General features: G+C 36.1%; 1 protein-coding gene across 4 annotated transcripts in view; it reads right to left on the bottom strand.

Moving 5' to 3' along the window:
• NIPBL (NIPBL cohesin loading factor) overlaps positions 1 to 14197 on the bottom strand; it is a 171993-nt gene that overhangs the window by 74261 nt on the left and 83535 nt on the right. For 3 of the 4 annotated variants that reach the window (XM_069776865.1, XM_069776870.1, XM_069776867.1), the window contains exons 8-9: positions 12923 to 13016; positions 2818 to 3450 (exon numbers count right to left, since the gene is read on the bottom strand). In XM_069776865.1, coding sequence (XP_069632966.1) covers positions 2818 to 3450; positions 12923 to 13016 — 727 coding nt within the window. The remainder of the gene's footprint in view (positions 1 to 2817; positions 3451 to 12922; positions 13017 to 14197) is intronic. The other variant, XM_069776868.1, reaches the window with a different exon arrangement.

Genomic DNA, 14197 nt, shown 5'->3' with positions numbered 1-14197 from the left:
CTTCGGCAAGTGTAGCACTTGTATAATTTTTAGCAAGAACCAACCCCCAAAATCTTTCTCCTCTGGAATAAACAGTTCCACCACACTACTGGTTCCAAACCTCAGAAAGAACACATCATATCCAACCAAAGACTTACTGTTAAAAAGAAGGCATCTGAAAACCTTTGATAAAGCATAGTACTATAGAGATTTCATGTCTAAGAAAAAAGGACAGAAGAGACCACTAACGTTCTGTCAAAACTTGCGAGTACAGTTCTACTCAAGGTAATTTATGGAAGACAACAACATGTGCCGACACAGAAAGTGTACTGTGACAGTAATATGTATTCCCATGTCTTGATTACAAAAGCAGCAAAAACGCCTTCTCGCAGATTTTAGCATGTGCTAGCATCTTGTGTAAGTTCTCTACAGGGACACTTTGTATTGTAAAGCATCAGCTAGCACTATGCATTCCTGTTCTAATTAGACTGTGTACTTGCTACAATCACACTTTTTTCTTGACATAATATGATCTGAAGTTATAGTATATGTACTAAAAAGCACAAATAACAGGCTTTTGCATAAATACAGTAAGCAACTTCACAAAAATGAATGACATATTTAGGGCTTATTGGATATATTTCTAACAGACATATTCCCATAGGAACAATAGAGGAAGCTCCCTCCTGCAGTCACACCAAACCAAACAGCTCTAACTAGAACAATCGTGGAGTGTATCAACTTGTACACATAGCACAAACTTACAAGAAACCGCAAAAGCATTACCAAAAAATGAGAACCATATTTCTCTAAGGTAACAGCTTTTCAGGAAATCTGTCCCAAGACTGCTAAAAATCCTTCTACTTAATACTATTCATTCATGGCTGAAACCTCAGCAGCCAAAGTGAAAAGAGCTGCTGTCTAGCATAGGGACAACCTACCACCAGTGAATAAATGGTGATCATTTGTCCCAACATAAGGCAGCAACTCTTGTACCTGATTCATAGCAATTGCAGGAACTCGGGAAGAACTGAGACCTGCCAAAGGATGCAGGTAGAAGGGAAGAGTAAGATTGGAATCCTTATTTGGGAAGATGGTTATTGACCAGTGGTGAAGGGGAGAGATCACGTTTTATAAAAATCACTCCTTTCCGCAAAAGAAACAAAGCAGAGTCTGCCTGTGGCTGTGTAATTATGGTAAACAAACTTTACAAGTAATGCTCAACGTTTCCTGAAAGCTAGAACAGAAGAGAAAGTGTGTTTTAGTCTTGCTCTAAGTGTTTGGAGGCTGCTGTGCACCATCAAAAATACAGTCCATTTTTCCAGATGCTTCTCAGCTAAAAAGTGCTGGAGATTCTACTTCAAGTGTGTGGATTCAAAAGTAGCTTTTGGAGTATTAGAAGACAAACCACAAGCTCTCCATCAATACACTTAAAATTAGTAGAAAAGATTTAAGCAAAGTAACAAATTCCCCATTTCATTAAATTAAAAACATTAGAGATCTCTTCTGAGGTAAGCACACGTTTTCTCCGTATATTCCCAAACAACAATATTTCCTAAAAAGACTTGATTTAGTTACCAAATAAGAAACATCTAAGAATTTAAACCTTTCAGTAATTGCAACAACCACATTTACAAACAAATGCACACATGAACACTCACTCTCTCCTCCCCCCACCCTCCCCTGCCCCAGCACCTTTAAAAATGGAAAAAAATTCTTTGACTAGGGAGAAAAATTGTTCTCTCTCTGCTGGTTAAAAACCCAAGCTGTATGTAAATTCAGTTGTGTCCATTCAAGTATGTCCAAACTTGACCATTTTTACTTCTGAACTTCCAAAATCAGAATTTGCGCCATTTTCCACTCTGCAAGATTTTTCTTGGGAGTATCTAATAAATTAGCATTACATTATGAAAGATTTTTTTCTCAGAAGTTAAACACAGTGCAGAGGAAGCTTCTGAAAAATACTTATGTTAACCTATCCTATCTAATTTATAAAATACATCTTATCTTCAAGACTTACATGTGGGCTTTGCATCTACTTTTGAGATTTCTGAAGACTCATACCTTCAAACCAGTTAACAACAGGAAAAACAAAACAAAACAAACCCCCCCCCCCAATTAAATCAGTTAAGACAACCAGTACAGCTACTGAAGTGAAAACATTTCAGAGGCTCATCTGGTTCTGTGCTAGAGACCATATAGATATATGGCAGTTCGCTACAGCTTGTAATGCCTACATAATAATGAATAACCAGTTGAACAAACATGAGAGACAACACCGTAGTATATATTACCCAATCATTACACTGCCTTTGAAAGAATAGATATGATTTTGATCTAACACCTCCTTCACATTAGGCTCAAAAGGGGATATTAATAGAAATGGGATAAGAAGAGTTTTTCTGCATTTTCTTATGTTAGGCAATATGGGTAGTTAATTAATAATTCAACTACCAAAACTTATTACAAATTTTGACTTATGGTACTGCTGGGATTTTAGAAACTATAAACAACATCAATTGTACTTCATTCAGTCTCATGGTTCAAAATAGAGTAGCTTAAAAAGAATTTTGAAATATAAGAAATTCACCTTTCCATCCATTAAGACCCGAAATAAAGAATACCAGATATTAAAAATATGTGTATATGAAAGATTACAGTTCATTGTTGGAGGGGAATGGAGATGAACGTCGCAGAAGAGCCTACACTGAGTAAACAGAACTGAACTATGTGACAATGACAGGAAGTTTTTATATATATATATATATGGGGTTTATATGCATATATATATATATTTATATAATATATATAGTGTATACACACACACAATCCTTTTACCTTTATCTTGCACTTCTTTTGAAAATCGCTCCCTTTCAATAGCTGATTCACGTTCTATCCGCTCAATTTCAGCCAATGCATCCAATTCTACTTCATCATATGACGTTATAGTTCCTTGATGCGAAACCTGTTGCTGTGTCTGTACCACAGGAGTTTGAGGTTGTTTTGCAGCAACTGAAGTGTTCTGTTGTAAAACAGGCACTTGTTGTGCCTGAAGGAAAGCTGTCTGTTCATGCTGCGGCAAACACTGAGCAGCGTTTAGTGGGCGGTTAACATCCTGTGGAGTAACGGGTGTTTTAGAAGTCTGTCCTGGGTACTGCACATTAAAAGGAATATCACCCTCTGACACACTGCTGTTTTCCAAACCAGAAAGCATATCATCCTGCTGGTCCATATCCGAAGATCTTACACGAGAGAGTCTTAATGTAAGCTTAGTGGAGTCCTTGGAAGGAGAACTAATGATATCATACATTGCAGCTTTTTCAGTCTGGTCTTTTTCATCCTTGCCTAACTTCATTTTCTTTTGTTTCTTTTGCTTTCTTTCTGGAGAATCTAACAATATGTCTGGGGGAACATCTCTAGGTGATGAATAAGGTGGAGGCTGAGATTGTTGGATTAAAGGTTGTCTTGATCCTAGAATAATAATTCAGAAAAACTGAACAGTTATGTTGTTTCATGTTTATATAAAAACACACTAAATATAACCTAAATAATTTTAATGTGTATTTCTACATATATCTGTGTTCACAAAAGTTCTAAATAAGATTGGTAGGAAGCACATCATTCCTAGGTCAAGATGTAATCCAGATAGTTGCAGTGTATTTCCTAGGAATTTTAGCAGTCCACTGCAGGTAGAGAAGGGATCATTTCAGAGAAGATGGAACAAAAAAACCCACCACCAAAAAAGAATTAATAAAAATAGTACCTGCAGGTTCAGAGTACCAGCTATTAGAAAATGGTCAATGAAAGCAAGCTGACTACAGAAAAAGGAAAGATCAAAAAGATTCTTAATAAGGTCCTGTGATGAAGACTTGATGATCAGTTTATAGGCATTAGCCATTTCAGCCACACATTTTTAATTTAAAAAAAATTAAAAAATCAAAACATACACAACCTCCTTAACTTTGATTCTGACAGTTCATTTTAAACTTTTTTGTTTCTTTTTTTTTTTTAAATTTTATTTTAGGTAAACTCACTCCAACAACCCCCACTCATTACTATCTAGAAAACATTAATTATCTTAAGGCATTTTTCTACCATTCCCTGCCTCATCTCCCCTTCTTTTATTTTTAAAGTATGATTTTTCACTTCTACATGCAGTCCCTTCCAGGATTTAAGTATATCTAGAGAAATTTTTAAAAGAGGACATTTTTAATTAAAAACATTCTCCAATTAATCACATTTAAAATTTTTTGTTCCTTAAATTAAACCAGCTCCCCATAATCATTAGGCCAGAAAAAAGCTTTGAAAAACAGAGAAGCTTTTCAACCTGTCCCAATTATAATTTTGGCTTAAAAAAGGAATACTGGGGGTGGGGGGGAGGGCAGCGGAGGAAAAAAAAAGAAAAGCCTATTGGCTGGACAAATAGGGCCAGCCTCCTCTTGTTAAAGCAAACATTTAACAGATTCCATTCATGCACTGGGGAATACTGATCTTCAGAAAGCAGTGACTGAGATGATTATTATTAGTCATTCTGGTTCAGGTCATCATAGGTCAGTACTTCCAACAGCAATCAAAACCTAATTGGAATACAAGTCCCCATGTGCTTCACTCAAGAAACACTACTAAACAAGAAAGCAGCTTTATTTTGGAGCTTAAATTTCTGTGAGATATTTTAAGAAATATTAGGAATCATTAAGCAACGTACTGACCTGTAGATGAAAGAAAGAATTGATATCTCTAGCAAAGTTTCAATTCACACGAAACATGAGCCTTTACTGATGACTTCTTTGCACAGACTGCCATACTTATTTTCTCTCCCCAGTACATTCTCTGAGAAGTCCTATAACTTCTGTATGTAGAGAGCAGGGTACGAAATGGGTTTATCTTACCCCTTCTTGACCATCAGCAACAACTCCATATTCTGCCAGTAGCATCCACAATGTTGGGAAGCCCTGTTTTGACTCATCCTGATTCTCAGGATATTCTATGACTCCCACTTCCCCTACTCAAATTAGATACCACACTCAACCACCAGTACTGAAGTCCTGGCTACACCCTATGAAGATCTCTCACTTGCTTTTCACCACAGATTCCTACTCTTACGATGATCCCCCCACCAACTACTGTCTCTTTTGGTAATTTACAAGATTGTCTTAGGGAACTTATGCATAGCATAAATAGTTAGCTACCAATTTCTTTTATGGTAATGACTACCACTCAGGAAATATGAGCTGCATTTTTATTTCTACAAATACTACAGGCAGCTCAAAACTTTTCAAAGAGATCTTACTGACATCTTACTCTTGAATTATCTCTTAAATGAATACTTCTGAAGTTGTAACTATGGAACATTTACTGTCTTTTGCAGTGACACTTCAAACAGGACACTCATTTGATTCTCCCTTGTCCAAAGCTTTTGAGTAAATATGACAAGTTTGTTCTGATTTGGTATTAATTTGGAATTTTTCATGCTGAAAAATAACACTGCAGCAACAGATAAGGCAGATCTTTTTATCTCTGGGTAGACTTGAGGAGGTCAGAAGGATTTCAGTGCATTCCATTGAACATACTCAGAAACCAGTAAATGAACAAAAAGTGAAGTTTTCCCTCTCCTAGGCAGCACTACGAATAGGCATTTGAAAGTATCTTCCTCCTGAAGGAAATTCCTCAAAGGTGTTGGTAGTACGGCCTAGAAGCTGCATTTTAAGAGTACACATTCTGGCAATAACTTCACATATTTCTGGGATGTCTAATGATGGTTAAGCCTCTAGCAACAAGGATGCTTAGAATAACTACAATGCTTATGTACTGAGGTGAAAAGCAATTGAAAAAGATTAAGCATTCTGGAACAGTTTCACTCTACCTCAGACATTAGCAGTTTTGAACAGGTATCACACATTGAACATGAACCACATTCTGTTGGATGCTTAGACTTCAGACAAAATATCGCCCATTACACAGAAAGAGTTGTGCCTACTACTGTTAAAGTCAGCCTGGAATATTTCCAATGGAAGAAGGCTTGAGCCATTATACATCTGAGAAAAAGCTCTTACAAGACTTGTTGATAACAGAAGAAATGTTTTTGTGGAAAGAATACACAGACAGACAGTTATGATCAGTTCCCTGAACCAGTCAAGATTCCAAAGTTTAGAAGGTTTGCTCTACAAAATGCTGTCAATGTAGTAAATCATATGATGATCTTTGGAAATGATCTTTGGCAATGAACCGAATTTCAGAGTATTCTTTTAGAGAAGAGAAATACGTAGGCAGCTTTTGAGCCTAAATCAAGGGCTGGGCAGTAATTCAGGAGAAAAAAAATCTGACTTTCTGTAGTTGATCTTCCATAGTATCAGTAAAAGAACTTTGTGCCATCTTTTTTCATATGGCAGGACTATGTAAAACTTGTGAGATAAAAAGAGATTCTCCACTGATTTGGGAACGTCACTGTATTATTACTGAGCAACAAATATTGATGGCAAACCAGGTAACACCAATAGGAAATAAGGCCTCTACAGAGAACAAATACACCCATCAACAATACTTCTACAGTCTTGCAGTAACAGTCATCCTGGCCACTCAAGATAATCTTGGGACTGGGTCTCTATATTAATCAGTCTTTCTACTGATTCCTAGTGGTAGAAGGCACTGAGTAGGGAGGAAGTTTTATCAACTGCTGTAGCAACTTGTAAATACCTTTTTTCTGTGACTCTTGACTGATTTCTTATCAAATCCTTTATAATGCAAGCAACTACAAAATGCATCGCATTGACAGTCACTTAGCCTTCCTAAAAATGTAAAATTCCAAAACGATTTCTTGTTTGTTTACCCCTGGAATGTCTTCACTTGCTGGTTGTGCATCCGTAACTTCGGTAGCAAACAAACAAGCTTCTGTCCAGGAGACAGCACACATGACTGACATCTCCATTTTATGGTTTTTGTCTGCGCACTTTCTAATCACACCACAGTACTCACATCTTATTTAAGCATTCGTGATACTTTATCTAATCACCTCTAAGCCTCTTCAGAGAAAAGGCCACTTGCCTTTCAGAGCTGATGCACCGAAGTCACACCACTGATCACATTCTTTGTTGTGATCCATGCGGTTAAAAAACAACTATTAAGGTTACCAGGAACTTAGGATTCATGTATTTTCCAGCATTTTCAAGAATTTTTAGCCTTCCACTAGCACAACAACAACAACTTCCAAAGGGTCACTCAAAACAGTATCTTTATATTCCTTTAACATCCTTGCAGGTGAAGGTTCCCAGATGTTGACAGAAAAGTCTTTCACCCGTCCTATATCCTCTTTTGCCTGAAGTATAGTTCCCTATGCATGAAAGCTGGGAAAAACTGCTAGTGAACAAATGAAGACTAATATCTTAATACTTGGTTCATAGCACATTGGAGAGAAACTTCAGGAACATTCAAGTGCTATGCCTTTTTAATTGCAAAGCAAAGTGATCCTCAAGATGCCAGGAACATTATTTAAGTGGGTTCCAAATTGTTGTACAAACCTGGAAACAGCATTCCATAATTTTTACTGGAAAAGTCTTTGGAAAGAGAGGCTTTAAGGAATGCATATGTGCTATATGTGGATTATTAGACTTTACATCTGAGTAATTATACTGTAAATAAGTTCCTAAAGGCAGAAGCTGGAGAAAGAGGAAGGAACCAGAGCATCCATATTGCATTCATACTGATGTTTGTCTGTTGGAAAAGTTAAGAAATTGGTGATGACAGAACCTGAGGAACACATCACCGTCGAAAGATTTTAAGAGACTGCAGTTACAATGTGTGAATGGAAGAGTCTCATTTTTCTAATTTAATATGATCCCATTTACCACTTTCACATAAATGGAATGTTTTCATGAAAATGGGATCAGGCAAATTCCCCTGGAACTCTGGCTAAACCAATCTCAGAATTAGTAATATTCATCTTGAGAATTTGTGCCTCCAGCACACTCAAAAAGGAAAAACCAGTCCCTTCAAAAGAATGGTAAAGCACTGCCCAGAGTATTATACATAGTCTGTATGATTTAACTAAGTACTAGAAGAACAAGTTCTCTGTAAGGATTGAGATGATAATAAAGAGGTTGTATTCCTCGGTGAATTTATTAAGTACCATCAAATAAAAAAAATTTTATCCTGTAAAGCAGTACATCTTGTGGATTAAAGAGTGCCATATCTGGACCTTAGCATGGCTTTCTGTATAGTTTCTCATAACAATTTCACTAACAAGCTGAGGAAGTATGATCTAGACAAAAATACTGTAAGATGGCAGTATATCTTATTGCAAAACTGTCTTCATAGCCTATCAGTTGTTCTTGGTAAAAATGGATGATGGGAGTATAGGCAAACATGTGCAGCTTTCCAGAGCACTGTCTTAAGAATAGTAGTTTAAAATAGTTGTAATTGGTAACTTCTGATGTAACAGAATTAGATTATTTTACTAAACTAAAGATCATAACAGCTTTTGGTGTTAGGTCTTTGAGAGAGAAGCTCACAACTGCTTTTAAAAGCAGAATAAAAAAAATACAGTTTTTTGACTAATTTGAATAACCTTTTTAAACAAAGTCAGTGTGAAGCACAAACTTTTTATTCATCTGAGAAAGAGCAATTGTAACAACGTGAAAAGAAGATAGATAAGCTTTATAAAAAGACAGCAGTATGTTTAAAACAACTTGCAATATGAATCCAAGTTATCAGCAAAGAGCAGCTATACTCTCATATACAACAGTAGTATCAAAGTTGTCTACGGCACTTTTCTGACTACTCATCCTTCTAAGTCTCCAAATAGAGTTGTATCTATGACTTAGGACAGCACAACTTCAAGACAAATGCAGACCAATTAGAATTCAGATAAAAACATCGAAGACAATTAGAAGCTCAGAAATGATGACTTATGTAAAGATGATAGAAAGGAACCGTGCTGTTCAGTCTATAGAAGATTAGATCAGTTCAAGACACGATAACGTTGTTTGATGTGTAAGTGACAACTATAAAAAAGGACATGAATTGTTTTTCCTTGCCCAATGGAAAGAAGTCAAGAAGTGTCATGCCTAACTGCAACAAAAATGATTCAGACTAAGCATTAGGAGAAAAGCTTTCTATAACTAAGAATTTGAACAGGTTGCATGGCAAGAATAAGGAACCTCCATTACTGACATTTTAACAAAAAGTTAAACGTAAAGATGGAAGTTATTGGGACTGATACTGGTACAGCTCATCCAACATGAGGGTAAGAAGATAGGAAGCCCTCATGTCCTTTCCAGCTTTATTTTCTAAAATCACAGAATCTTACTCTGGAAATCTTCCCGAGTTTTGTACTGGATATAATGAAATTATTACTTATTTTGACTAAAAAACAATCTTGATGTTTGTTTTCAAAGAGCATATCTTAATTTAAAATTCAAACTTAAAGGGACAGCATATGAGACAGACAAAGAAGAACATACATTTGGGAGGTTTTTAAGGACAGATTGTATTCACTTTCTGCATACATTCAGTAGTTTTCAGGGAAGAGTCCCACCACTTTCTCCAGAGCTTCAAATGCCTTATGAAAAACTCAGCTTTGGCTGTTCTAGCTTAGAACTGCTGTATTCAGAAGCATCCTTGCATTAAAAAATTAAGACTTGAAGAAAGAAACAAGATTGAATGTTTATTTTGGCCCTGACAGAAAAAACCTTTGAATAAATTTCTTCCAGCTTTGTTTTGAAGGAAAGAGGGTGAGATGATAATTTTTCTTAACAAGTACCTTTGAGAGCACTGAAGTCTGTACTACAAATTTGAGAAGATTCTTAATTCTTCTTGCCACCCACTATACATTCAGAGACAAAGCGTAGAGGAATATCTCTGGAGAAGTTCTATAAATCCCTAAGAAAATAAAAGTAATCCTTCCAAAACTTATTCAGAAAATAATCAAATACCCGTTAAAAATTTCTCGAGGGAATACAACTTATTTCTGGGAAAGAGTGCAAAATTACATAATTTCATAAGGGTTGTTGCTAGACCTTACAGATGTTTTCCCAGAAGTTTAGGAAACTGTATGGAAACAGGACTGTACATTATATGAACTCTTCTCTTTGGAAAGCAATGGACCAAAAACATTGTGGAAGGCTTTCCTTTATACAGATCTTTAGAAGTTGTCTTAAAAAAAAACAACAAACAAAATCTGAGGTTCCAGAGCAGTGGGAAAGTAGAATGAATGGATAAAGGATTTTGATGAGCAATCAATCTTGGGTAATAGAACCCACATAATATTTTACGAGATCAACAAAAGGAAAATAGCCCATGTTAATTCTTCATCGATGAATTCATAGAAATGAATTTTTTAATAAAGCAGATGTGGTAACAGATGATAGCATGAAAGCAGAGCCATTATTCTGTTTGCATAGCTAAAAATATAAAATTTACATAAAAAAGAAAGGATAAAGACCAGCCTAGAACTTCTGGATAAAACTTCAGCTGCTCTGGTACCTTTATTGGAACAGAAGTGTAGCAAAGATTTCTGTAACAGGGAAGTTTTACTCCACTGAGTAAGTGAATAACCAACCAATATAACAAATATAACTTCTGCCATCTCTCAAATATTTGCCCAAGTTGCAAACAAAACTTCTTCTTCATTCAGAATCTGTCAGTCAGACAGTTGCATTCAGTCTTAACGTAATTCAAGACTGTGCAATCACATTCTCCAAGTCTCCAGAAGTCCTGGCTACTTCCATTTCAGAAGTACAGAAATGGCATTCTGTACCCACAGCTTTGGTAATTGCCTCAAGTTTCTATGTTATATAAGAAAACTTAGATATTATAACATCCTTCCTGAGATCTCTCTCTGGACTGATGATGTCCAGTGACATTCTTTTTGTCCTCCCAAACAAACAATTAAGTCATTTGCTAATTTTCTTTACCAAAGTTTGCCACCTGTCAACCAAACTTTTAAGGGCTAATGAGAGTAGCAACAAAAAGCTCAGCATAGATACTTGCTGTTTGTTCATCACTGGAAAATTTATCAGCACAACTTTCACTCCAAATCATAGGCCAAAATCACTGTCAGGGATCTCATGTTCTAAATAACACTGTAATTATCCACACCTCTTCCACAGATTTCTAAAGTATCAGATTAGAGAAGTAACTATCTGGCAAGACTCTTGTAGCATCAAGAACTGATTTGCTCAATCAGGGTTCATTAATCTCTTTAAGAAGGCAAAATGGTAACACCATTAGTAACAATATGTCAGCTGTGTGCTTTGTCAATGGGAAAAGTAAAGCTAATATACAGGTAAATAAATCAAAAAGCTCCTCTTGCACTTTTTCAGCCCCTCTAATGCTGAAAGATTACAATCTGAACTGTACAATCAGATTGTTTTCAGAAATAATCTGATAAAATATTCCTTCAAAATGGGGTTCTGAGACAGCCAATTGAAACAGCAGCAACTTTAACCAAAAAATAATTCAAATATCCTTTTGGCTAAGTGATAATAATATATCTGAGTGCAAGTAGCTTAGATTCACAATGTTGTTACAATGATAAGCTCAACAAAGAGAGAAAACCAACCACATTTAGTCTTCGCCATTTACACAAGTCTTAAAACAAGTCCTTTAGCACAAGACCTTCTGAAATACTGATGCTGCTGGCATGCTATACATGTGCTTCTCACTTGCCACTCAAGCCACATTTCTCCTATCACTGTTTAACACAGTATATGCCTACAGAAGATGAACCAGAGAAACCATTTAGCAGTCACAGGATCACAGGGTAATTCAGTTAAGAAGGGACCTCAGGAGATCTTTAGTCCATCCTCATGCTCAAAGCAGGGTAAGCAAGGCCATATTATGCAGGGCTTTACCCAGCCTGATCTTGAAAAGCTCCAAGCATAGAAAATGCACAGATTCTCTGGGCAACCTTTTCCAATGCTCAACTCTCCTGATAGTGAAAAAGGTTTTCCTTACACCTACTTAGAACCTCCCATTTCAATTTAGGTCCACTGTATCTCATCCTTCCTCCACAACACTGAAAAGCCTGACTCAAGTCTTCCTGATAATCTCCTCATTGGCACAGGAAGGGTTGCTCTAAGGTACACCCCTGCCGAAAACGTCTCTTATCCAGGCTACACAGGGCCAGGTACCTTCACCTTCACTGGAATCTCCCCCATCTCCTGTTCTCCCTCTCCACCTAATCTGACCATCCAGAAAGACTTCATTTTTTTCGGGGCTAAAGAGAAGAAAGCACTGTTCCACATCTTTCTACTATTGCCATGTAAATATACAAGCACTGAAAAAGTAAACTAGCAGGAATATGCCCGAACCCTACCTTGCTAAGTCTCATGTATCTCAGTCATTGCTTCTCAGGGATAATATTAAAAACAGCAGTATGCATTCCATATTTTAGCATAAAGAATCATTTTGAGCAGATTTTTTTCTGTTCCCTCTCAACTGACTGACTGTCCACCCTACTCCTTCTCCACAGCTAAGGTTTCAGCCTTCATTTATGGTATATGTATTGAGTTCATTGAACTACTTTTAATTGCATGTTCTTAAAATTTCATGATTGCAGTTAAGACAAACATTGCACATTAAAACACTTTTGAGCTGGTTAAGAGTTCAATACTCGTAATGCTGCCTTTAAACCATTTCTTATGTAGAGCAACTGAAACCATTCTTATAAAGAATTTAATCCTCATATTGGAAAGGATTTTAAATCCTTCTGTCCTCCATGAATTTGAGCTTTGTTTTGAAGGATAATTAGTCAATTTTCAGAGCTCCAGAAATTTCTTCTGGATCAGGGCTCAAAATAATTTTGTATCCAAAACACAATGACATACTCTCTACTACAGTACTGTTTGAATACAGAAAAACTAAAGGAGGAAAAACTAAATACCTCTTTAAACTCTCTGTTCTTTAAAACTGGGAAAAAATACATTGATATATATAACTGCTAGACTACCTTTAAGGGTTCCATCACTTCCAGCTGGAGAGCAGACCGACTGCGGTGACCTCAAGGAAAAAGATGCAGCATTCCTTATTGAAGGATCTCCATCCTGAAGTGACAATGATAAAAAAAGTAACATGAACATGAACACTTGATAAAATAAAGACTGAAATTAGTACATATACTGATAAAATGGGTTGGTCAAAAAAATACAAGAAATATTAGAAAAATATTTATTTACATAAAAGTCTTTGTAATTTAGACTGCTATCAGACTACTATACAGGCAATAATCCAAAGCACAATCAGCCCTAAGATGAATCTATGACCAGAACATGCACCCAAAAATAAATCTATGTACATATCTTCTACCTAAATAAGCATTTTCGGTTTACACCAAGATTCCATTTAGAAATTTGTTGTTACAAGCACTCATAGTAAAGAGCTGACAAGCAGATACATGACCTCTATACAATACCAACTGAAAGAAATTGAGCATAAAATGTAGATTTTTAAAACAAACTCACCTTTTTTTCACTTAACCTACCCTTAAAGTTTATCTAGAATGCTATCGTACTTCTACAGTTAAACAAATTTACACTTTGTATTTATATCCTCCAGCATATACACATCAGGACTGACCAAAATCTCTAGCACTCCCATTGCAGCTGCTGAGATAGTCTCATGTAAACACAACTGGAGTGACTTTACCTTGTTATTTGCCTGTCTTGAAAGTTAGATTGGAAACAACTCAATAGCAATATGAAGCACTTCCCCAACATAGCAAACATGTTGTACTGTCTTCTCAGTTTTGCACAGAACAACCTGCTTCAATGGAATTCATAATTTCTGACAAACTTGTTCATAATATAATACTAATTACAATGTAGTGATGTTCATGCTCTATCTTTAAGAATGTAAATGTGTCTTTCTTACCCCCACACTACCTTAAAATTAAAAATGAAACCCACTAGTCAAATTCCCATTTAATGTTCTACATTGGTTTTTTATCGCTTTCATGGAGCCCTCTGCTGGTGATGAGTATGCTCATTCACTCAATGGCCTAACGGTATAAACTTCCATGGAACAGTATTTCCCATTTTTAGCACTGTTTTTTATACAACATCTATGGGAATGTTCTGGGAAAGAACAAACTAACAACCCCTGTATCTATGAAGAGACAATTCCTACAATTATAAACAAATTGCAAAAAGTCCATTCTTTTAAAGTCATACAAAGGAAGTCTCCAAGTAAGTTCTAAGGTTACTTAATCTGTTTCCTAATTAAATTG

Source organism: Haliaeetus albicilla, chromosome Z (assembly GCF_947461875.1).
Source record: "Haliaeetus albicilla chromosome Z, bHalAlb1.1, whole genome shotgun sequence".
Taxonomy (NCBI): Eukaryota; Metazoa; Chordata; class Aves; order Accipitriformes; family Accipitridae; genus Haliaeetus; species Haliaeetus albicilla.
Note: the sequence above shows the minus strand (reverse complement) of the source record. Positions and strands in the feature narration are given on the sequence as shown.